The sequence below is a fragment of the Apteryx mantelli genome, chromosome 3 (assembly GCF_036417845.1).
Source record: "Apteryx mantelli isolate bAptMan1 chromosome 3, bAptMan1.hap1, whole genome shotgun sequence".
Classification (NCBI taxonomy): Eukaryota; Metazoa; Chordata; class Aves; order Apterygiformes; family Apterygidae; genus Apteryx; species Apteryx mantelli.
In genome coordinates this window covers 89,309,163-89,334,691 of record NC_089980.1, presented here as the reverse complement: position 1 = coordinate 89,334,691, position 25,529 = coordinate 89,309,163, and the positions used below count along the sequence as shown (strand labels likewise).

General features: G+C 39.6%; 1 protein-coding gene across 1 annotated transcript; it reads right to left on the bottom strand.

Annotated features, from left to right (window-relative positions):
- Window positions 1-754: 754 nt before the first annotated feature.
- On the bottom strand, window positions 755-25,385 carry RTN4IP1 (reticulon 4 interacting protein 1). The gene is made up of 9 exons (XM_067293912.1): window positions 25,122-25,385; window positions 23,704-23,855; window positions 22,878-22,946; window positions 22,501-22,625; window positions 16,893-16,941; window positions 15,224-15,360; window positions 12,900-13,083; window positions 11,425-11,517; window positions 755-888 (listed from the first exon to the last, which is right to left on the bottom strand). Exons 1-9 carry the CDS (start codon window positions 25,345-25,347, stop codon window positions 772-774), a joined length of 1,152 nt encoding a protein of 383 aa, XP_067150013.1. The 5' UTR covers window positions 25,348-25,385; the 3' UTR covers window positions 755-771.
- Between the last annotated feature and the right edge of the window lie 144 nt (window positions 25,386-25,529).

The window sequence follows — 25,529 nt, the reverse complement described above, 5'->3', positions numbered from 1 at the left end:
GGTAAACAATATGGAAGGCCAAGGAAGAAAGGACAGCACAAGTTTCATGTGGACAATTAGATACAAGTGTGCTTCTGGGGAGAGTTCACTTTTTTCTCTCCTCATTCTACTAGGTTTCTCTTAAATAACCTGAAGGAATGGAAACAGCTCCTTCTTAAGGAAACTCAAAGTGATTAAAAAACATACCTACTGCTACAGCTTGCTCACCTTCATATGATTGTATCAACAAAGATTTATTGCATTACCATGTCAGCCACTGTACACACACTTCCAAGGTAAAGAGCTCTCAGTTGTAGCATTTAAGCTGTGACTGCCACTATGAATCCCCTTTAAAAATTGTTGACTACTATTTGTTTATTATTCGGTACTAGCAATACTTTATTTGGTGGTTATCTACACACCATTTTGGTACTTAGCCAAACCATATCTAGAAAATAAAAGCTCCACAGATCTACAAACCAAAAGTGCTGCCAACTCTTCTTTTACCCCCAAGAGTGAGTGTGTCCTGCAAGAGTTGAAACTATGTTTTGAACATGGTTTTTATTTAGAAATTCCTGAAAGGACAGTATTGTTTGTTCCACAAATTTATCTACAAGTAAAATAGGAAGGAATCAAAGAGGCTTTTCTAAAACAGATTTTTTTTTTTTTTTAAATGATGCATCCTTTTTCTGAGCTCTTTAAGAAATAATAGTTTCTATATACCAATTCATGGTCAAGTGTCATTTACTAGTTAAGGACAGACTACAGGCAGAACAATGATTAGAGATACCTTTATTTTTTATTAATGACATTGATCACTGTTTTTCCGCGTGCATGTCCTCCTTCCAATTTCAGAAAGGCCTTTGGAACTTCAGAAAAAGAGAAGACTTGATCGATAACTGGTTGGATCTACAGAATAAAGAAGTGTCACTACATTAGGAATAAAATGATCTAGCAGATCACAAGCACTCATATCACCTTCACACTTCAAAACTGCATAAAGAAAGGGGGAGGTTTTTATAGCCTTTAGGGCAGGGGTTGCCAAACTTGATGTAGTCCTTAGCTTTTAACTTTTTCCAAGGACAGCCCTGCATGCAATGCAGGAGAAAGCTTTCTGCTGCCCAAGTTTTGAAAAATCTCTTCTAGCACAGATAAGAGCCCTAACCTGGGACCCTAACAACACAGTCACCATGCAAGGCTGTAAACATGCACATCTGTTAAAAGCTGACAGACTCTGTGGTTCAACTTTGTTGTCCAAAATGACATACTGAGGAAAAAGGTGAACTTTTTTTTGTCATATTTCCAAACTGGTTTTCACGTTACACAACAATTTTCAAAGGGTCAGACATTTTAAAGATACCCATGAATCTAGTGCCCCTCTGCATCAGTATGTGTCTCATACCTTTAAAAGACTTGGCTACAACTGAAGTACAAAAATCCACTAGCATTTGTTGCTGAATCATTTAGGCACACTTGAAAACTCAGCCACTGTGTATTCCAATAAACACAGATCATTAAGCCCAGCTTGCATCAATTGGTATTTTGACATTAATTTTGTAGAGTAGCCTTCTGGATTGCTTCAGTGACATCTCTAATAATGAAGGTGATATTCACTGTGAATATTCACCATATACACTGTTCCCATCACTAACTCAGGAGCCAGAAACCCTACCAGCATTTTCTTTTAGACAATGTAGTACACCTATGGAGAGAGAAGAAAAAAAAATTGCTTCTGAAAAATACTTGTCACTGCTGGTCCAAGAGAGGTCACCTTCTCTAGCATCAAGTTGAGCCATTCTTCTGGAGGCCAAAAGATCTGTATGCACAACTCCTCCAAAAACCCCACCCTGAGGGGGGTCTCCTACCATAGAGCCCCTAACATCAGTTTGATGCATGCTCTTGCATCGCCAGACTGATCCTAATGCTCTTATCGGAGAAAAACATTAACACTAAATGAGTTTGCAGCTAGCTCTTACAGTGATCAGAATTTAAATAACAAAGACCCAAACACCCTGTTTATTCTGCTAGAAAAAGTCCTTGTTAATTGTGTTACTGAAAATATCTTCAGGGTTCCCCCCCACCCCAGATGCTAGCACACGCTGTTTTGTGGAAGACTTCAGAATTGGTAAGTGCCCTCTCCTGCTAGGACATGCACTGCTTTAAATAGAAAAGGAATAAAATAACAAACAGTAAGGACTTGACTAATTTGCCAACTTCGGTGACAGTGCCTTCTTTTAAAAGCTTTGCTTTTACCAGAAGGCAGGGATATGTTTTCAGACACACTGCTTAGAAGGTGAATGTGCAGCACTACCAAGGAAAGGTTTTTCATATATGCACATTTTCCAGTCAGGACTCTGACAACCTAACACCTGCCACAGCAGCTCAACACATGCAATCTAACAGTCGCCAATGCTCACATGGACACATTTTCTCATCTTTTTGTTCATTTTCTCGTTATTCATATGCAGTACCCTATCTTAAAGCCCAATCACTGCACTAGAATAATTGCTATTTTTGGTTATGAGATAATACAAGACATCAATAATCAGACTATTACACTGCAGTATCTCCTAATCTTGTCACTAGGATTTTGCTTTTTATTCTGTCAAGGCAAGCCTAGCAGTAGGGTGAAATTTTACATTACATAAAAGCAGAACTGAGTGAACTCCTTCAAAGAAAAGGTTAGAATTAGCATCTGATTCACTATGAAAGCAATTGTTCAAATAAATATTCACTAAGTACCTCAAAGGTGCCATGCTTCAGGGCATAAGGCTGGGTAATTTCTTCCCCTTGTTCAGCCAGGACAATCTATATAGACAGACCTCTAGCAAAGTGAGTAACAAGTATCAGAAAGATGCTGTGTAACACTTTCCACTACTCAACTGGGGAAGAAACGTGGGGCAGAAATGGCCAAGTTCAAGAAAAATAATCATGTCTGGCCAGCACCCAGTGCAGAATGGAAATGCTGTCTCTGGCATCAGCAAAGTCATTGAACATGGACCCAGGGCAACGAAAGCACTGAATGAGGTAATGTCTTTGGGTAAACTGAGCATTTGAGTAAACTGCAGCTGCTGTGACTAACAGCAAGTGGAACGTGCTGCCGATCAGCAGTGACTTTTCAGGAAGACCAACCATTGCTTTCATAGCAGAAGCTTGGGAAAAACAAGAAAATTCAGTAACCTCGTTGAACCAAGCGCATATGTAGTACTTGTACAAGTAGTTATTGTTAACGGCAGCTGCATACAAATCTTTGCTTCAGTTGAGAAAACAGGAATACAGAAACTTGGCCTGCGGGAACATGGACACAGATGACCTTAGCAGGGTAAGAGGCTGGAAGGAGAGGGGAGGTGTTAGGGGAAGAAAGCAGTTCAGCAGCCTGGGATTGGGAAGCACAAGGGATTCCAGGGAAAGGCAGAAGGTAATTTCAGACATGCAGTAATTGAGAAAAGGTGAACAAGACGACTACTACACTTCAATATCCTGCTACCTTCAGTGATTTATCAGAGGCTGCAGCTTATAACACTGACAGAACTACATATATTATGTCCTCAGCCTATTACATAAAGTTCAAAGCATCACATTTGAAAAGTGGTGACACAGGGATTCAGAGGAAGCCTGAATTCTGTCTAACAGTTCAAAACACCGTGTGTATTACAACCACCAAACGCTCAAAGCTCATCTGCTACACTGATGTAACCTCTAGTTCCATTTTAACACTGCCTTTAGGCAATACTATAGAGAGACATGAATACTAAATTGATGATCCTGACAATCTGGAGCATTAAACATTTTATCTGGCTGGCTGATCAGTCCCATTGTTTGAATAACCCTGAAAGGGCTGACCATGTCGCAGCACAGTGATTCACTCAGCCTTTGCTATAATCCACTGACTAAGATAAAATTTCTTCCTGTGAACAGACAAACAAGTAGGGGAGCATCTGCTGTTTGTTGAATGTGTGATAATAAACCAGAGATTAACTGGATAATAAAAACACTGCCTATTTACAGCCACACATCAGTTCCTTGCCAGAGGACATCTATTTGTTCAGGGAAAAGGGACTGAACTAAAGTCTGGGAGAGAAAGGATTATACACACCCACATTGAAATGTTTATCTGAAAACAGACTGGGGCTGAAAGATAGTTTCTTTCTCTTCATTCTCTCCAGTGCAGAACATACTATAGAAATGAATCTCAGGTCTCTCAAAATGAACTCACGTGTTTGGAAAAATAAAAAGAGTAATTGCTGACGCTGATTAAGGCTATACTACAGAAAGCACTGAAGTGATATCCACAGCCAATCCTGCTCTGAATGCAGCAGGCTGTGAACAGAGGCAGGCAGGAGGAGACAGGTCAGCAGGAACGCACTTCTCCCACAACTGGCGAATTCAAGCCCTCCCTTGGGGGCTTCCATTTCTGTGCTAGCAAGGTCCTGGTTTGAATTTATTAGGAGACGAAGGGAGAGAAAAAACATGAAGGGAATGAAGATGGCTTTGACCCTCATTAGCAAGTGGCTTCAATTAGTTTGGAGCCACTTCCTGCCGCTGGAGGGAGAGCTAGAACCTCAACATTCTTGAGAGAAGACCCAAACTCACAGGTCACAGAAAGCTGAGCTCAAGAAGGAACAGAAACAAGTCACCCTTGCTCCAAGGGCAATGACAGTGCATTGGCTCGTCCCTGTGTTTGTAAAGGATGGCTGTGTCAAAACTGCAGGGCAGTCATGCTTTGCAGAGCGCCTCCCTCCCAGCTGCCGCCTCCCAATATACCTGCTAGCTATGTCTCGGCCCTAAGTCTGGTCATCACTTGCATGCACGCTTTGGAAAAGGATACTTGCATGTTCACACAGTGAGAGCAGAAATGTGCTCTGACAGATCTCAAAATCCTTTTGAGGCCTTTTTTAATGGAAAAGGCTAGCCTGTCATTTTGGCTAGCCAAGTAGAAGGTAAAGGCTCTCCTCCTCCAGAAATGACCAAGCACCATGCCCAACTGTGCTGTATGAGCCAAGGTGTAAATGCAGAATTTGAAACTCTCTGACCTTCAGTTAGTCTCCCTTTGATAACAATGAGAGGTTTGCACAGCAATTGCTACAGAGAACAGTTTCTTTCCTGTAACTAAACATTTAGTTATTTGTACAGCACTTTAGAGTCATCTCATGGAAAAAGTGCTCACCTTTGGGACACTGCTGTTCCTGCCATTTCTTCCCTTTAGCTGAGCATCTCCCTTCCTGCTGCATTCACGTCCCACATTCCTTGGGTCTTAATCCCACCCCCTTCATCATCCTTCCCTTCCCATAAAATAACATGCAACAATGTGGTGAGCTTCACATTGCCATCAATAGGTTTTAGAGTCAACACTCATGGAAGACAAAGATTAAGGGAAGTTCCTATCCTCTGGAATGGCTGGCTCTGGTCACATGGTCTACAGGTAGTTTTGCAACTGCAAGGTGCTATTTTTAGATGAAATCGTATTTCAGAGAATATGCACATTTTTCCAAGAACACATCAAGGAGTTCAGGTACTTGATATTTCTGGCCCAGAACTCAAGTAACTATTGCTCTAGAAGTGCCTAACAAGTAAAAGCAATCAAATACGCAGACAAGGGGAATGGTGCAGTGGTTAAGACACCAGAACGGAAGGCAGGAGTCCTGGGATCTGTTCCCACAGTCCTCCTACAAACAACTGTATTACCAGGCTTTGTTTTCTTGTTTTTTAAGCCAAGATGCAATTCTTTAATATCAAGCATGCAACAACAGTCCACAGTAACATATGAGTATCATCCACAATTCTTAAAATGTTAAAAGGCAAATCCCAGTTAGGCAGGCTATGGTTCAGAGGGTACAGGGTGCTTAAAAATTTCTATTTCATTAATTGTCCCTGGCAGAACAGCATCAACAGTACAGTGAAGAGTAGCAAGAAACTCGAACCAGCCCAGAAGTGTAGTGTGTACCAGGCTACTCAAGCTTAAACCAACAGAAGTGGGGAAAAAAATTCTGGATTTAGTTACCTGCTGAACCATGCTAAAAAACTACTAACCAGAGGAAAGAGCAACCATCTCTTCTGTAATCCTCCAGCAGTCACATTCATGGCAGCTGTCCTGCTGCTTATGCTGGAGCTGGTAGTTAAACCTAACTGGGGCAAAACCACCATATAAACAAGACAGAACGGTCTTTAGAATAGTTATGCTTCATATATATGCTTTCCTTCTTCCCAAGTTTACTGATATTTTCCCCCCTAATAAAAAAAATTTCCTGCGTGACCTGTATCTCCCCAGGTCTCAGCAAATTAAACTCAGATGAGCTGTTTCATTGACCCCACACTTCACTGTTGTGCTGTAATTGTTTGGATGTATTTCCCGCTTATACTAGGAGACTAGAGCTCAGAACACCAGCACTGACGTTCCACAGAATATGCAGTAACATCAAGCTGAGGCAATACATTTGATTAAATACCTGGTATCTGCTGAAATTTTTCCAGACCCCATTGTGGTTTATGCAAACTTACATATTCAAACAAAACTCTATCTCTCCATGGTATGCAAGATTTCCATTAGTCTTCTTCACAGGCATTTTATAATGTAATCACACAGCACTTTCATTAAGATCATGAGCAAGCTACATCATTTGAAAGAAAAGAAGCAGAAGATGTTTTAATACAAATCACAATATGTTTTTTGGTGGCCATAATGAGATGCAGATAGAGGTTCCTTTTAGAAGAGACAGGACTGAACAGTCTCTTTGGCAACCTCTCCTTGATAACATCTCTGGGCTCCAGCCAACCAACCTGGCAAGCAAAAGTACTACAACAAGAAAGCACAAAACTGAAAGAGAAAAAAAAAAGAAAAAAGAAAAAAAAAGGAGGTGCATGCTTTTCAATTTTGCATGAGAAGTATAGCCATCTAAACCAGGGCGAGGGACTAAAGGGAGTGGGGAGCATGACTGATCTTTAATCAATTCAGATATCTAAGTCTCGAATCCTTACTCCTTTTATAGGCAGGGAGAGTAAAACAGGCACCTTAGATTTTAAGAAGTAGCGAAGGCACAGCCATAGGGACAAAAAGTGGAATTTCTGCAGAGAGGGCCACATCTACAGATGCCAGATTTGCAGAATATTCAAGGGCTCAATATGTTACATTAGCTGCTTGATATTCATACTACACAGATCAGAGCAATTTGCAACAACTGGGCACCAAAAGCCAAGAAAAAATTTACTTGCAGAACCGTAACAAGATAAGGGGGAAGCAAATTGGTACACATAGGTCAGAATACACAGTCCAGAAGCTGTAATAACCTGTGCTAGCAAAACAAAGGTAAGCCATTTTAAATCATGGCCATCCAAACAACTCAAAACCCAAGTAACGTCAAAGTAGATGACCATATTCGCTTGTGTTATTTGCTTCCTGAATAGTAAAGACTGGCAACAGAAAACAATTACATTCTACATTTTAACAAGAAATCTCAGAGAACATCATCCAAAGATGGATAAACGGCATTAGCCTTCATTAGCAGATAGAGAAATCAGAGTACAAAAAAGTTACGCCCGTACAGGAAGATGGCTGCAGAGCCAGTGAACAGTAAGCATGCCCTGTCTTCCAATCCACAAGAGTAGGCCTCTAAGTTCAAAGCATCTAGTGTCTTCAGAAAAAAGTATAATTGATACTACAAACAAATTACATTAATAAAGGCATGCAATTGTTTCTCTTGTGTATGTGCTGTAACATTTACCTAGAAAGGAAACACAATACAGAGAATGATCTATTCATTTCATGATCACAGACTCCACTCCTTGCCTTAGCCCTCCTTCTGTGAAATCTGCTTTCACCTGGCAGCCCAGCCCATGCAACTTTGCTCTGAAGAAGGGAGAACAAGCCAGCAGAAATACTGCACACATGTAGCTTATGGCACATTTAAAAGGCACCGAATTAAAATGAGAATTTTAAACTTCTGTTGGGCTGCACATAACCCACACCCTAACACAGTCCAGCAGGAACACAGGACATACTTAGTGCTCCCCTTTACTACACTAATGAGTTTCTCGAGCCTGCCTTCCTCCACTAGGCTTTATAATAGGCAAAGCGCTCAATTACAAGTCACAGGTTTTCTACAAACCTACGCAGCATATATGAACTTGGTATATTTTCCACCAAGGACCAAGCAGCACATCATTAGTAAGAAACAAAAAGTTAAGCAACAAAAAGTTAAGCATTAAGCAAGCAGCAAAAAACCAAGACTGTCAGTGTTAGGTCCACACCACTAAATACATCAAACTAGTCTCTGATGAGCCTTTCGTCTTAACCTGGCAGTAGAGACCAGTGATGATGCTTCAGCCAAGAGTCTGCCAGCAAATTTATGTCCTGAACCAAAGGTTCTATTGATTTTAGTTGTCTTTAGATTAGAACCTTATGATTCATAAGGAATGTTCTGCTATGGAAAGAGATCCCTCGCTTCTGACACGTGCTTCATCAGCTGATTTGATGGAGCCCAAGTTAAGCCAAACCTTATAGGCTAATAATTAACTGGCAGAGTGCAACCTGTAGCAGGGACATGGTTATCAGAAAAAAAACACTATCTCTAAGATGTGACAAGGAAATATTAGTTTTTCTCCTTGCCCACTGCTATTCCAACAGGCTCTCAGCCCTTCAGTCTCACAGTAATTTCTTAGCAAGATGCTCAACAGCCAGTCAGAGAAAACAGCTCACGAGGGGAAAAACACCACTGTTTTTACAATCCCCAGAATTGCATTAATGTGCAGGAAGTTACAAAAGGAAAATGATTCTCCTTCCTTGACATACCAGCTCTTCAAACCCCTTCCTTCTCCTCCCCATTAAAAAGGACTGTCCTGCATAAAAAAGAATCTCTTTAAAAAACAAGTTTCCTTGCTTTTGCAAAGCTCATGTGTGTGAAAACCAAGCATCTTTAAACAAAATGTCCTTTTTGCTTATTCATCATCCACTATCACTGCTTTCGCTAGGAAGATTTTGCAACACACCAGAACCAAAGATCTGTGTTTATGAAAAAGGACTAGAAGAAAAAAAACACTGACAAATCAATATAATCCCCATCTGCTTCACAGATATGCTCTTCAAAGCTTCACCTAATGTAACAACATCTCTTTAAACCATTAGCTCTTTTTAATTACCCTCATTTAAAGTAAGTTCCACTGATCCCAGCTGAGAATCCCCCTCATGACTTTCCTGAAGAAAGCCTCTCTCCCTTTTTCAGGAACTCCCCAATTGCTCTCATATTCACACCTCACACAAATTAAGATGCCTCTAACAGAAGAACAGATAATTCACTGAAATTTTAAAATAACTAAATCTGAGTTACTCAAAACTGTATTCACTGAAAACTAAGAAGTTCAAGCACACTTTGCTAGTTTCCCCAAGTCTTCTAGCTTCACTTTGTTGGTTTTTTTTTTAAACTCTCATTTATTATACTCTAATTCAAACATCAATAATTATTCATCACTTATGGAAAATAACAATGGACCTCCTCCAGTAGTTCTCCCCTGTCCTTTTTCCCAAAAGCCACTCTTCTGAGAGTATGATCTGTCCATTTAAGAGAACGCCTGTGTCTGGACAATAAAAGTCATACTCTATTAACATTCATCCAAATGAATGGGTCACATCTGGGTCTTATACAATACTTTTGATAGCATAGGTGTTTACAGTATTTTACAGAATAGCGTAAAATACTGCTAGAATAATGACTATGCAGATAAACAGTCTGACATTATGACCTGTTTTTGCAGACACAGAATAAAAGACTAAGCAAACATCTTTATCCTCACAATCATCTTGCAACAAAAGGTACATCAGGATATTCATATATGTATGACGTACACTTTAAATGGCATTAGAATTCACCTGTCCAGATTACTGGGCAGATGAATACCAATTAGGCTCTATCTCTATTGCATAAACAGATGTTCCCCAAGAAGCTTTCATGGGCATATTCTGCATTTCTGTTTTGCATACAAAGTAGGAGCTGAACACAAAACAAGTTGTGACTGGCTAAGAATCAGGATAAATGGTAAGCACGAAGACAAGGACGTTTCTGTTTCCTAGTCAACTGTAATTTAGTAAAGTGTGATTGGATGAGATGACAGGAAAAGAAACATTTTCTAGGGTTTCTTTCTAGACCACAGATAGTGCCTAAATGCACTGGACATAATGCCAAACAGAGTGATGTAAAGCTGTAGCCAGGAACACTCTTCATTACAGCTTATTTGCCACTACAGTCTCTGTTTATGAGCAAGTAACTTTGGGGGAAAACACAGACTTTCCATCGGTTGTGTCAGCAGCACCAAGGTGACAACGCAAGGTAGGAATGGCTGAATTTGGAAAGAAATTTACTCTGGTCAGCAGCACTGAGGAGGCAAATACAAGTAATCAGGCCTTAAGCACGACAGAAATTTATTTACTTTTCTCCAAACTGTGGAACACGGTGCGCAGAGAGAAAGGAGATGAACACTCAACCTGTCTTTGAGAAACCTAAACTTTTCTAAGTGCATACAGATTTTGAGCACAAGAAGGCCTGACAGCTCACATACTAGAATTAGCAGCAGTCAGGGCAAACTCTGCTTCCTCCCCTACTTGGGCAGAACAAACAAAGATTAACAGCAATTGTCCATATTGTCTACTCTGGGGATTTTGCCAATATGAAATCTTCCAAAAGAGAACACTGCCAGGACCTACAGCACCACATACTCCACTAAATGAGCAACCAATTGCACACACTCACAGACATTTTATAACAAGCTCAAACCTAAAAAGATCAGAAAAGCAGTAATACACTTGCCACTTGATGACTTTCCCCCAAAGTCCACTACTCAGAGCTTCCCAAAAGCTTACGAATGCTCACAATATTTCAAGTCACCAATATGTGCTAAATTAGCATAAACTTTATACTCCCAAGCAGTGAAATAATGAAATGCAAGATTCTCTTCACCACTCTGCCAATGCAGGTCATCTGTGACCTGCAATAACCTGAATATCCTATCTCTGTGTACATTATGCACAGGCCTCTTGATCACCCAGGCTAGGGAATTTTGCATATGCAGGAATACACAGTCATGTTCACTCTGACCAAATGAACCACACAAAGCCTCTAAAAACGCATCATTTTCAGCATCAGAACTGATGCTAAATGATTCCCATTGGTACAGAAAACAAGCACTGGCTGTTTTCTCTTCATAACTTAGTCAGCTTGGTTTTTAAAAAGAGGTAGGGCAGAGAGGGAGAAGGCAGAATGGCTTTATGGACTATCAACACTTAAATTCCATGTAAAAAGCCAAAACTTAGAGTGAAATGACAAAACTGGAGCAAGACAACTCTTTTTTCTCATTGTGAATCTCATAACATTTTATTCCTTAATTGTTAATTATAACATTTGTAAGTCAAAGCAGCACATCTTTCAGCACGAAAACCTCAAACAACTATTACTGACATACCTTTCCAGAATCAACGAGTTCTGCTATTTCATCCAAACATGGGCCACTTGGCATAAAAAATGCCCACCGATAATGGACTCCTTTACATAGATGCTGCAAGAAAGAGATCACAAATATTTTAAAAAGTTATGAGAAGAAACTGAAATGGGAACTAAAAGTAATGACAGAAACACCAGAGAAGTATTTAAGCAAAAAACATGGAAATTATTCCCTAGCGTCCGAAGAAAATGTCACCTAAGCATGTGGATTAAACGTACAGACAGGGGTGTTGTATTACCACAATAGGATCAAGGTGAATTTTGTGCCTAATTGCACAAGTCAGCTAGTTGAGAAAAACAACGACCTTCTCTCTACAGCTAGAAATAGTGTTATTTCTTACATAAGAGAGAAATGGTGCAAAGCCATATGTTTATACACATTCACAGAGAGGGCTGAATAAACCCAGCAATGTGACATTTAGAACTTTCCACCTGAGTGTCAGTGATTAAATTTTCCACTGTCACATCTGCCAGTCATCACGATTTGATGACAGTTGTAAGCTCATGTGAAGAGCATTTTGGGAAGATCTCACGAGCACAAGTCAAGAGCACCTCCTCTGAGGAAGTCGTTATAGGAATAAGAGTCCTGATTTTTCAAACACAACTGACATTCAATACATGGCATACAATGCTTCTCATCATGGAAACACGCAAAACCATTGCACTGAGAAATACAGTTACCTGATTTCTTTCCAGGCTTTTCTTTGTGTTTTTGAGCTTTCATTTGAAAATATTAGTGTGGGACTCAAAAACTCAACCAACCATCAACCACTCACTCAACCATGCCATCACAGGAATATCCTGGCAACTGCTCTTGGAGAGCAAGTACACATGTTGAGAGAAGACAGAGAAAAGTTCTAAAAAGCCTCACTGCTCGGCCACTGGGAGAATGTTTCAAAAATCCACTTAGAAGAACTAGAAAAATCAGTATCACCATCCAGACACACAAACATGAAAGAGATGAAAGACTTTTTGGCCACCCTCAACCACTTTTATCACTCTCTGGTGCTGGAATAGGATGAAAAGAATCCAGTCATGGAACAGTGTTTTGAAAGAAACCCTGACCAGCTTGAAGCAAGTAGCAAAATTACCCTGACTTCATTGAGGCAGGTATTTGCTCTGTTTACTATAAAACAGTAGCTGTCAGCAGGACTCACCAGGATGCCATATGGAAAAGGCCACAATGAAAAGCACAATGAGGAATCAAAACTTCAAAGCACCCCAAACTACCGCATATACTAATCAGCACCACCCCAATATATTTTTTTCTGAGCAAGAAAGAAGGAAAGAATAAAAACACATCTGAAGTAGGCTTAATGACGTATGAGGAAAATAAGACAGAAGCCTCTAGATGAACCACAGGACTAGCATCCAAGCCACAAAATAGGCCACAAGGGTACCACATAACAGTAAAGTATACAGGATTTTGTCAAATACCTTTACAGTTTTGGAACTAATAGTGATTCCTGTTCGTAGCATGCCATCAGCCACTCCAAGTCTGTCCACATTGATTAAGAAAGGTGTTACTAAGGTAACATAAGTTGCTCCTGACCATTTCTTCAGGAGATCTAGAGCCCACTTCTCAGTGGATCCACCAACATTATCTAGGATGAAATCAAATCTGCAGACATGTAAAGAACAGGCTTAAAATCACTATATGGGAAAAACAGATCATCATTAAGCTAATCTATTTTAGAAACTGGCTGTAGTTTACATTTCTACTTGTCACTGCAATGCATTAAAATAATCTGCCAGCAAGAAAGCAGAAAGAAAGTCTGAAGACCTTCAACTAAACCTCAGCCTCACTGTACAAAGGCAGTTAAATTAATAGGTTATTGCTCATTCACTGCACAGCAGACACAGGCTACTTAGGTAACTTAAACTGCTCTTAAACTCCAAAAAGCAGACTCTTAGACGCACAAGTACATTCTCTAATTTGTTTAACAATTTCTAGAGCTCCATCTCCTCATTGCTCCCACTGAGGCTAATAGGACTGTCTTGAGATTTAGTCCTAGACATTTTAACAATATGCATGTAAAAAGTAGTCAGGACTCGCGCTCTGAGTAGGAACATCTCCTATTCATGCTTTGTTCACGTGAAAGTCAGTCCCAGAGGTCAAACTTACATAAACTATCCCACCAACCCCCACCTATCCCAACTTTTCCACAAACCAAGTTCCCAGCCTCACTTTTAAAGGTCTTTTTTGATCTCCCTATTTGTTTTGGGGCTCTTTTACCTCTTCTGACAGCTCTTTTCTCCTCATCTACCTATGCAAAGTAGAACCTAATAATGCAAAGGGTCCAAAACCTTCTCTCCATGGAATGGATCTGTATAGCCTCTGGCAACAAGCAGCAGTTTTAGCATTCATTTTCATTATCCCAGCATATGAATCTGCCAAGGCTGAACAGGGCAAGTAAGAGCTATGCATCTATTCTGTTAGATGCACAGTTCATTCACAAACATCTGTAAATTTCCGGCAAGCTCCAGACAGCAATATATACATGTCTCATCTAAATAACCCACAAATAAGAGGGAAAATACTTTATGCAAATTATGTCAAAGAGTTCTTATCTCTCAGAAGATAGTTTCCCTGTTGCTCTTCCAAGGCTGTGATTTCATGTTACAGTTCAGTCAACCTCACAGCTAGGTGCCACCAAAAGGGAAATTAAAATAGTGAAAACTAATGCTCCAGAAAAAGCTAGCTCAGCATGGGGTCTGAAAAGAGTCAGTACAACTGAGGAGGAGAGGGAAGTATGTCCATCCCTCTCAGTAGCAGCTACCTGACAGATTGATTAGCTATATCATAAAACTGCACCCTAAGACAGTGCTGTGCTAGCTCCTACAAACTACCACTTGCTAAAATAGGTGTTTATCATTTAAGATGTTGAATAGCAAGAAGGCAAGTTTAGCACTGCTCGCAAATTGGTAAGTTAATTGCTGCATCGCCTGCCCATACAGACACAGCCAATACCCTCACAATTGATCTCGGGTCAGCTAACAATCGCGCTGTAGTTGAAGGGCATGCCTGCTTAGCACAGTATCAGTAAGATTCCTTTATTAATCAAACAGTGTCTTTTTCATCTCTCAAAAAGCTAACTCAATCTAGCTAAAAAAAAAAAAGTAAATACTATATGCAAATGCAAGTCACAGTAGACCAAGTTTAAACATTCAGAAAGATCACAGAAGCAAAAAGAATTTCAGTTCCAGAGAGAACCCCCAAGATACTTTAAACCTAACTGCTATGACAAGATAAATATGATTATTTATCAAAGGCAGCTGTACTCAGTGTCACTGAAAAGAAATCTACTTTCAGCTGTGTTGCACACTAGCTAAAGGACCTTGGGCAAGCCACTTAACTGCTTCAGGACACAGTTCTTCCCTCTAAGAGATGAATTTTACTAACCTCACATAGGATTCCTGAGATTTATTTTAATTAATTCATGCTTTACAAGTACACTGAGATCCTTGGATGGAAGCTGACAGAACTGTTCAAATCACAGTCACTGAAGAACTGCAAGTAAAAGTGTGAGCTTCCTTCACAAACCTAATTAACTGACTCAATCTTTCAATGAAATCTGTGCTTGGGATACTCACTTGGCAAATTACATTCAAAAAGTACTTGGATGAACTTGCTTTAGAAAGTAAGGCTTTAAAATGGGGAAAAAACAGAAAACAGAGTCTGACTGGAGTCAAGTAATCAAAAGCCAAAAGGACTGACTGCCAACTCCTTCATCTCAGTATTAAACAACACAAACACTTACAAGGGTAATGTTTTAAGTTGCTCTTCCAAATTTCCAGATTTGTAATCAATCACTTCATCTGCTCCAAGCTCTTTCATCAGAGCGCTGGCATCATTAGAACAAACTGCTGTCACATGAGCACCCCAGGCCTTCACTAGCTAAAAACAAGCACAAAAAGCAAAAAAAGTCCAAGTTTTAAAATTTAGTAAAACAGGACACCTTCAAAAGCCAAAATCTCATTATATTTATATAATAAATAAGCACCTTTAGCAGGGGACTAGGAAAACTGTATTACAATACAAGATGCCGCACATCCCACAAACAAACCATGGCTAGAATATCAATATTTAAGTGGGGTTTGGGCAGGGCAGGGGGGAGAGGAGAAGTTGGTGTGTAAGGTTTTTTTTAAATGACAGTTATAGATACCAGGTCTCAGGATAAACAGAACTTCAAATAAAAGTCTCAGTTTGCCTTCTGAATTTGGTAGCTTGGACAGTAGTGCTTGGTTAGCTGACAATCTACAAAGCTGTCACCAGATTTAACCATTCCAGAGATTAAAACATTTTTAATTACTATCAGCTCATTAAGTATTTCACTGTAAATAACTTAAATATTAATAAAAGGAATAAGAAAAAGAAGAAAATCATCTCTGATTCACCATAGGGAGGATGTCAGGTTATCTTCCAGTACACAAAGCTACAGCAAAGTAAAGGATTCTTGCTAATTATTTCTCTCTTCTGTAATCTCATTTTTCCTTCACAATAATCTTTTTTGATGTTTATTCTAGATTAATTAATTAATTTGGTTTACTCAGGTTAACTGCAGGTAGAAATCACAATTAGTCAGTAGCTGGCTCAGCCTTTTTATTGATCTCATTTAGCCACCTGCTTTAGGATGCCTCAGGCAAATAGCATACCACTAAATATTATCCTGTGGCCATCTTAAGACCATTATGTTTATAGTCTAGTAAGACGGAAAACAATGATGCAATCATCTGACTTGTACATTTTTTTTCATATTCTGAAGAGAAAGATGTTGTAGCATGAGATGACATTAATTAGCATCCAAATCCTCAAATTAAATGAAGGCATGAAAAGAGGATGTTCCACAATTAATAGATGAACAAAAGAACATGTTGATTCTCCAAAGTTTAGAGCTACTAGAATGAAGGAAGACAAAAGGGCAGTGGGGGAATGACAGCAAAGGAAAATTAATCTACAGATTATACACTACACTTGTGCATCTTACATCCTTTGACCACCACCAACAGCTACAGACATTAACATATGAAGGAAAATTGCAACTGCAATCAACTACTTTTTCCATCAGATTTTCTACTTGCACACCAAGTTCCTTTCAGATTTATGGAGTTAAGCTGAAAGGGACTGAAAGATAATGAAAACAGACTACATATTTCAAGATACACAAGTTACAAATTTCCTGCACCCAAACAGTGAAACGTGATCTTTTGCTACTTACAACACCCTTCTTTGAAATGCCCTACTTCCTACCTTAAGCTAGTAAAACATAAAGATGGAAAGAACAAACTCAAAATATTTTACTTTTGGAGCTCTGGCAGATTATTCATTAGCTTACTATTTAACTATTCTTTCCCTCAGTTCTCTTCTGAGAAATTTTGTTCATGCTGAATAATTTGAAGGCACATCCTGGGCATGCCACAGTATATTACCTGTACAGCAAACGTACCAACTCCTCCTGAAGCTCCTAATATTAATACTCTGTAAGAGAAAATTAAAATGTATTAAACAGTTCTTTAAATAAACTGAATAATAAAACAATTCCATTATATATTCTAATGCTTCTTATAAATCTCAGACATCAAATTACTTTAAGCAGAAGATTGTACCCGTTATTCAAAATGACTTAGTGGCTAACTCTTCAGATACTTGGCAATATGACGTAACGTTGCTCATCTTGCTTCCTGTGCCAAGACCATTATCTCAGCCCAACCAAAGAGATTTCCTCCTATGTGCTTTCCACTAAATCCAGCCAGTGGAGCTGTCAGGCAGTAACATTTATCACCAAAAAGCCCTGTGAGGAGTGCATACTTTCCCAAGCAGAATTGCTTAGGTTGGGACAAAATCAGATAAGAGTCTCTCTGCCCACCAGACTCCACTGGCATTGCCCTGTCCTATTTCCTAAAGGAAAAATCAGGTTCACCCACATTTTACACAGACTGATATTATCTAAGAGAAAAAGTGGTTTAGTATCAAAGTATTTAGAGAGACCAGGAACTTCAGAATTTATGGAACATAATTTTCCCATATCATGCTATATTTATCTAAAAGAAAGACAAAAACATAACAAAGAAGCCTCACCATGAATAAGTTTAAGTTTTATTAAAATATCTATCCCCTTCTTTAGAAAAAAGGCAGTAGAATTTTGCTAGTTTCATAGATTTCAAAAAAAAGCTTGTAAAATGTCAGGTTGTGGGAATCAGTAAACAAACAAGAAAATAAAGGCGTCCACTACCAAATTATTATTGAGTTCCTTTTAACTGCGTGAAATAAACAACTCACAGTGACTTACTGAACACACTATCCTAATTTCATAAAAACGAATATAACTTTGGTGGTGTGAGAACCTTACCTCCAGCAGTCCAACCACTGTTCAAAAATTTCATCCAGATATTTTTATTAAATAGCTCAACTTCAAGAAGGAAAGTAGTAAGAAAGCCTTGCAAGTGAAGCTACAAACAATCCAACAAGTTTGGACCCATTTGCTAATTCCCGGTCAAAAAGGAACATCCAAGATGAAGTCTTGGCATAGGACTGTGGAGCATCATGTTTCTCAGAACTTCAGTTTTCCAGCAAAATTTCACTGTCTTCAAAAGTAGGTGGTGTTCCTGTTTCAAATCTCACTGTGCTGGATGTTGAAGGTAATTGCTTTTAGAGAGCAAAACTGTACTGTACAGCCTGGTGTCTCAGTTTACAAAAACTCTTTGAAGTAACTTATGAGACTTGGCTTTGGTCACAGTACCCATTTTTAAATGTTTCCTCTTTTGTAACTGATCAGATTCTGTTCCCTTCTATTTCACTGATTTAAATGGCAAAATTCAGATTAAGAATTTGAAATCTCAATGCCTGCCACTGTTCCGTCTGCCAAAATGTACTTATGCTCAGAACCAGGCTTCTAACAAAAGATGCCTGAAGCAACATTTATATTTAATTTTATTATCCTACAAAAAGCACTACAGTATCCTACACTCACAATACTGGGTTGAGCCCATCTTTATCCTTACAAAGGACAGTCACAACTAAATCCCTTTAAAATGTCAAATTACATTCCATTACTACAAAAAAAGACAAATTCCTTGTCAAACAGTCTTTCCAGTTTTCCTCTTTGCTTAAATTTTGGAGAAAGCTGTAATTTGAAAATGTACATTTTGCTCAACAATTTATGCAACATTTTTGGTTTGGGGGAGCTGCTTCGTTAGGACTGCTTTTTATTTCCCCTTCTTCAATAAAAGCCCTTAAGATTCTTGAGGGAGAAGTACGCTCTGGATTCCTTCTGTTCCTATGCTACGTGGGATACTTTCTACCAAAACTTCACCTTTTTAAAACTTTCTCCATATAATGTGAGTTGAAAAAAGCTCTTTGTTTCAGAGACAAACTATGTTTACACTCTAAAGGCAGCGATGCCACAGAGCAATCTGCCACCTTCCAGGGCGAGTGACCCGTGACTTGACTCGTGCCCACAATGCTTCCAGCTCATCTGTAAGAGACTGCTCTCATCCACACTGCAAAGCACCTGCCCTCGGCTGCCTGTAGTGCTGCTGCTACACGTTTGCTTGGCTGTTCCTTGTTTTTTTCAGCTCAAAGTCCTTGTAATTACACGAGGTTTGTGGGCCGCAGCTCGACAGATCAGTGTTTTTATAACACTGGGGACACAATGCACGCTGTTTGGGGTAACGTAAGGAAGCGGGGAAGTGTCTGAAGGTGCAGGACCTGTTAGAATGGTATTGAAGGAACGCAGAGGGTGCAAAGTGCCAAATGAGGCAGTTTTGTTTGTATTGCCTAGGGAGAATACAGGCAGGAGAAAACGATCTCAGAGGAACTACCTGAGTCACTGCAAAGGTGAACTTGGGAATAAACTAACATAAAAGCATGTGCACAAGGGGACCAGGACCCAGGAACAAACTAACGAGTTATTTGACCTGGCCAGAGATCCAAGAGAAAAAACTCTACCAGAAGAACAAAGACATGTTCATCTCACCTACCCTAAACTTTGCTCCCTTCTGATGGAGGCACATAATTCAAGTAAGTATCTACCAATATTTAATTGAACCTTTCCATCCTCAGCATTCACAAAGTCCCATATGATGCTACAGCGGTTCAAACGACCACAAAGTCTCTCTCCTGATGAGTATACCATGGGATCTGAGAGCTTAGCGCTTCTCCCTGTACCCTGCTCTGAACTATGGCATGGCCAGCAACTGGCACCGGAGAACCAGTGCCTGTTTCAGCTGTGTTCAACAAGCGAGAAACAAGAATGGGGGAGCGCAGGAATGAAGGCTAGATTTTTCTACAGTCTATGAACAACACACAATTTTCAGTGGCTCAGCTACACGCGTATAAATAAAGCAAACGCTTGACAGCAAGACATGTACTTCCCACTTGATTACATCAACAATGTCTTCTTGGGATTTATTCTTGTTTTATCAAGAAGTGCTATACCCTATGCTCACTTTTTACTTCTCAACAGATAAAATGATGAAATAAAGCATTCACTTTTTGAAAATATTTTCTTGGGGTATTGTATCATTCAAATTTTCATTGTAACAACACAAACCAAGAGGAGAAGTTTAACAGCTTACAGTAACAGAATCCTAATATATTTCCTCCTGGTATTCTTAAACGTTTGAAACATTGACTCAATATTTTTATATAGAAAACAATTTTTTTTTAATTAGTATTAATGTAAAAGTTTTCAAGAACTTTTCAAACTGCCAGATTTTTTTTTATCATGCTTTTTGTGCAAGCAAGCAAGACATTTAACACAGTTATTGTTGAAGGAGTATATCCTTCTACTGAAAGAGGACCCTCACAAATACAAGAAGCCCTCCAAGCGTTACCCACAGAGAACTTCTGAACAGTAGAATCATTATGAACATTTTGAAAAACAAGAACATTCACTTTTAGCTTGTGCAAGAATATTGACATAAATTACAGTGATATAGGATAAAAGTTAGGAAATGACTAGAGCTGTAGTGAAGTAGGAGACATCCTGAACAATTTGAGCACACTTCAGGTAACTATGAGGTCATGAAAATTGTAAGAACAGTATCCGTGAAAGTATGTGCAAATGCAGCAGACACTCTTGTCAGATCAGAATACAGTCAGATGTTGAACTAATGGAGAATATTTCTGGTTAGCCCGCCCTTCCACCTTGAAGAGGCAGAGAAAACAATACACACCAATGGAAAAATCTCGCTGTTTCTAAGATGTCTTAACACTGCAATAAAGTATCAGTGAAGTAGTTTTCATCAAGGAATATAGATGCTCTTTCAAAATAAGACACACTCTTGTGTGTATATACAACCTTCTACAAAGCTATACACATACACCTACAGGAGACAAAAAGACCAACATAAAATCACATATGTGGGTACCTTCTTACCAATCAAACATGTTAAATTATTTCAAGAAATTAAAAAATACTATGTACATTCTTGCCCTGAGACTACTGTCTTGAAAGAGTTATGTAAGGTTCATAAAATATACTTTCGCAGAGTCACTTTAGTACATTACATACATATATATATTCATGCATTATATATATATATATCTTTATATATTCATGCATTATATATATATCTTTATATACTTTTTTTCCATTTTCTACAAGATTTTTTTTAAAGAAAAAAATCACCTCCACATAAGCCATTCTCTGTTGGTTTTGAAACCTAAACCTTCAAGATACGAAACATCATAAATTTTTAAATATGGGAAAATGTTTTTTGTTGATAATTAAATATTTGTTGGAAACATAAAAGTAAGTGTTAAATGCAAATGCAGTTTACATTTCACTTTTAAAAATCTAAACACCTATGTGAACATTGTAAAGACACTTCAAAAAAAGGTTAGCCTATTAATATATCTTTAGGTTAATTATATTTATATGGCAAAGTTAAGATAGCAAAACACAGTCTGAATACTGAAGAAATAAAAAAAAGAGATGGTAAATCTAGAATTTTATCACTAGCTGCAGGTTAACTTCAAAGACGTCTTGCAATTCATTTTCTCAAAACATTTTTTATCTTTAGAACAAACACTTGCTTTATATTTTCATGATGAAATTTACTGTGACATACGAACAACCGCTCGCTTAAGTATCCTTTAAAGATGTGGATGAAGACTTACAACAAATCTAGTGTCCTTTGCAATGTGCGCATTACAACACCAACCCCAAGATAAGAAGTAGTCAGACAGGCAGATTCCTAGTGCCCAACCTTATTTTATGATCTAAACTTCTGGTGCAGCATAGTAGTTTTAATGATTATTTTTCAATTTCAGTATTTTTACTTTTGCCCTTCTTTCCATTCTGAACATTTTGCTATCTATTTACACAAACATCTAAAGGCCGAAGTAACTGCAAATTTCAATTATCAGGTGAAAAATGGTATCTGCTCCAATCTTTCAATACATTTTTTCCTCCTCTGCCCTCCACCTTCCACTATCAGATTAATAGACTGATAATTAAGCCAGTTTTTCTATCTGCTTTGGCTGCTAGTCTTGAATGTTTTCGCCTTCTCTTTTGCCTTTCTGATCGCATCAAAGTTCTGGCACACAGGCCAAATGAGACCTGGTCACCTTCTTTTTCCTAAAAGTGTGGAAGACCAGTCTGATCCAAGTGGCCCAGAGCATGCAGGAACAGAGCAACCCAGTGAATCACATTTCTGTGGATGAGAGAACTTTTGTGAGTTGCCAAGATAACTCAGAGAGAGAATATATTTGGACAACTGGCCTAGCTCGCAGCAAGGTAAAGTCCCTATAAATTCCTAGAGTCACCACCCTTTAATTCTCTATATAGTCAGCAGAGGAAGCTTGCTCATCAGCAAGTTACTAGGATCACTTCAGTCAGGCTCCTGGTCTGAATCTCCCTCTGAAGGAGCCTCTCTCAGGAGTTGTGTAGATTGAACCTAGCACCTTCAGGCCACCTGACCTTTGTGAGTGTCATGGTATTACAATCTTCATCACTGTTAAGATGTGTCTTGTAAGTTGCTAATCAGTATAAAAATGAAACACGAAGCTTTAGCACCAGAACTAGTTACTTACCTTTTCCCACCACAATTTTTCTGGTTCAGTCCTCCAACTTTGTTAATTGCAGACCATGCTGTGAGACCTACATAGGGTAAGGCAGCAGCTTCTGTGTGACTGAGACACTTGGGCTTAAAAGACACCTGAAATAAGACCAATTGTATCCAAGTGACAGAGCAGATCCTATGTACCACTGAAACACTTAAACAAGCTTTACTGAATTGCAGATCATGTATTCCACATTTTCAACTATCTTGATTATCCATAATTAGCAAAAGATTGTAAGTCAATTTAAGCATTAAGAAATAGTCAGTTATTTAGACACTGAAGAAAAAAATAATGCCAGTATTAACAATTTTAGGTTTTGTCTCTTGGCCACATTTTTGAAGGTTTACCTCATTTCCACTAGCTACAACAAACTCTGACAAAGTGCCTTGTTTCCATGGAGGAATTGCTGCCCAAACCTAAAAATGAAGGGAAAACAACTATAAATTTTTGCTACTTTAAATAATATTGTATCTACAGAGAGAAGCTTTCCTTATGAAAGAAATATCTTCTCCCAGTTTGCAAAATGTCTTCACTGTTGCTTATCAGATACCAGTTTACCTAAAAAAGCATGAGAAGAGTAACTAAATGAAGGAGTGCTGAGCTGCGTAAGTGAGCTGCACCACATTGTGCATAGCATATATATTCCTTAAAAAAATCAAATTACTTTCACAGAGGGAAAGCTCAGATGGGGGGGGGGGGGGGGAGACAGAAACAAGATTTGCTATACTGATGCTAAGAAGTTGAAAGCAAACCATACCAGGATTTATGTGGGAGTTGAGAAGTCATTCTCTGGCTACACTAGAGTCCTTACTATTACTAAGCAACTCACTCAAGGTGGGGAGCAATCCCTCTTCTTGTTAGAATTCTATCTTCAGTCAAAATGAAGCAGCATCCTGAGTTCGCATAGTTACAAATAAATAAATTCCTCTCTTTCCACCACTGAAATGGACCAAAAATTAAAAAATGAAGCAACTTGTAGAAGCAAGTTTGGGAGAAAGAAGGTTTTTAGAGAAAGAAGGTAGGGAAGAAAGCATTCCAAAGAGTCTCTGCATGATACTCAACAGTGTATGCAGAATCATGAAAAAAAAAAATCTTAAGAAGGAAATGAAACCTGAACAGTTTGTGTTATATTTTAATTATGCTCTTTTAGAAAAAAGAAGTTAGTTATATCACCTCATCTCCAGGTTTGAAATAAGACACGCTTAGTCCACATTCCATAACTACACCAGAGACATCTCGACCAAGCGTTAGTGGAAATTCATTCTCCACGCTATTCAGTTTCAGGGGATCCCGCTTCATATTTAATGCAGTGGCACCATAACCACCTACAAAACATGAAATTAACTCAATAAGCCATGTTATGATTTTCATTTATTAACTGGACAATTCCAATTAGAAAGCCTTGTCCTTATCTAATGTATCTAGTTTTCAAAATATTCTTCATTGCTACAGTAACTTATGCCAAGATGTGGAATGTTTTGTATTTTTACAGATTTTACAAGTAAAAAGCAAATTTTAATTCTAGCCTATTTCTTTTTTCCTCCCTTATATAACATACAGTATGTGTAAGAATACAAATCACTATAAAACAATTTAGCAGATTATATCATGATCTTATTAGAGACTAAACAAAATGGCTCTTTGTTATAAAAACATCTAATATGTGGTAACACTGTTATTTTAAGAAGCCTGTGGGAAATGCTCCATTGTCCAACATTGCAGGAGTCCAGAAGAACTCCAAGCTTTCCATTCGCCTTTGCATATAAAATACCATAAGCACAGCAACACAAATATCATTGTAAAAATTAAGGAACATATCCTAAGATGAGAAACCTTAACTTCTATTCAAGAAGCAATACCTAAATGCTGTGAACTCCTAGGATTATGCACATAGCAACTCTGCTCAGCCTTACAAACCTGTATTCAGACATGTATGGCCTTTCAAATGTTTGAGGAAGCCTATTTGCCTCATGATGCTAAAAGGGATGTAAAGGCACAAACACAGACACCTTGAAAGCAGGATGCAAACGTAGTTTCTTCCAAATAATCACAAAAACACAAGTTGTGACCCAGTAGCTCAAGTGGGTCATTCAACCAGAATCCTCAGATAAGGAAACACTGCATAATCAAACCCACAATTGTAAATAATTTAAAAGGCTTTTTTTAAGTTAATTTATTGGAGACCCAAAATACAAACTACAGCTTTGACGGTAGGCTTCACGCAGATACCTCCGCGTGGGCTACTGAATATAACTAGGTATGCAACATCACTTCTCAACGTGAAATGTAAGATCTTCAATGACTGCAACTTCCTTCTTGTATTTCAAAACTGGAAACCGATAACACATTTTGATTAAATATGTCAAATACAAAGAGCCAGTCACGGGTACAGACTTCCCGGGCCAGCTGAGAGCAGCTGCTCGGCTGCCGGTTCAGGAAGACGCGAGGGACACGCCAGGGCACGCTGCGGCCCGGGTCAGCTTGTACAGGCCGAGCGGGAGGCGACCTTGAGCCCCGCCGATTCCCAGAGCCGGGAACCTCGGCCCGCGGCGGGCGGCCGCTCACGCTCGGGGGGAGGCAGCGGCACTTACTTCTCATGCTAAGGTCTATGGGGTTCAGGCTGGCGGCGTGCACTTTAATCACCACCTCGTTGGGGAAGCGTATGGCGGGCAGCACCATGTCCCGGCTGAAGCGCAGCACCTCGTTGAGGCCGTACCGGTCAATGACCCAGGAGGGCATGGCGGTGCGCGCCGCCGAGCTGCGCAGCCCGCGGCCCGGCGCCGCCGCCCGCAGCGCCGCCGCCCCCCCCGCCAGCATGGCCGCGGCGATCCGGCCCCGCCGCCAGGGCGCCCCGGGGCGACTCCGCCGCTCCCCTTACGCGCCGCGGCGGGCGGCGGCCCCACGCCGCCCTACCCTGGCGCCGTCCCCTCCGCCCGCGGCCCCGCGGGCGCCTCCCGCGGCCAATGGGCGGCCGGCTTCTGCGCCGCCCCGCCAATGGC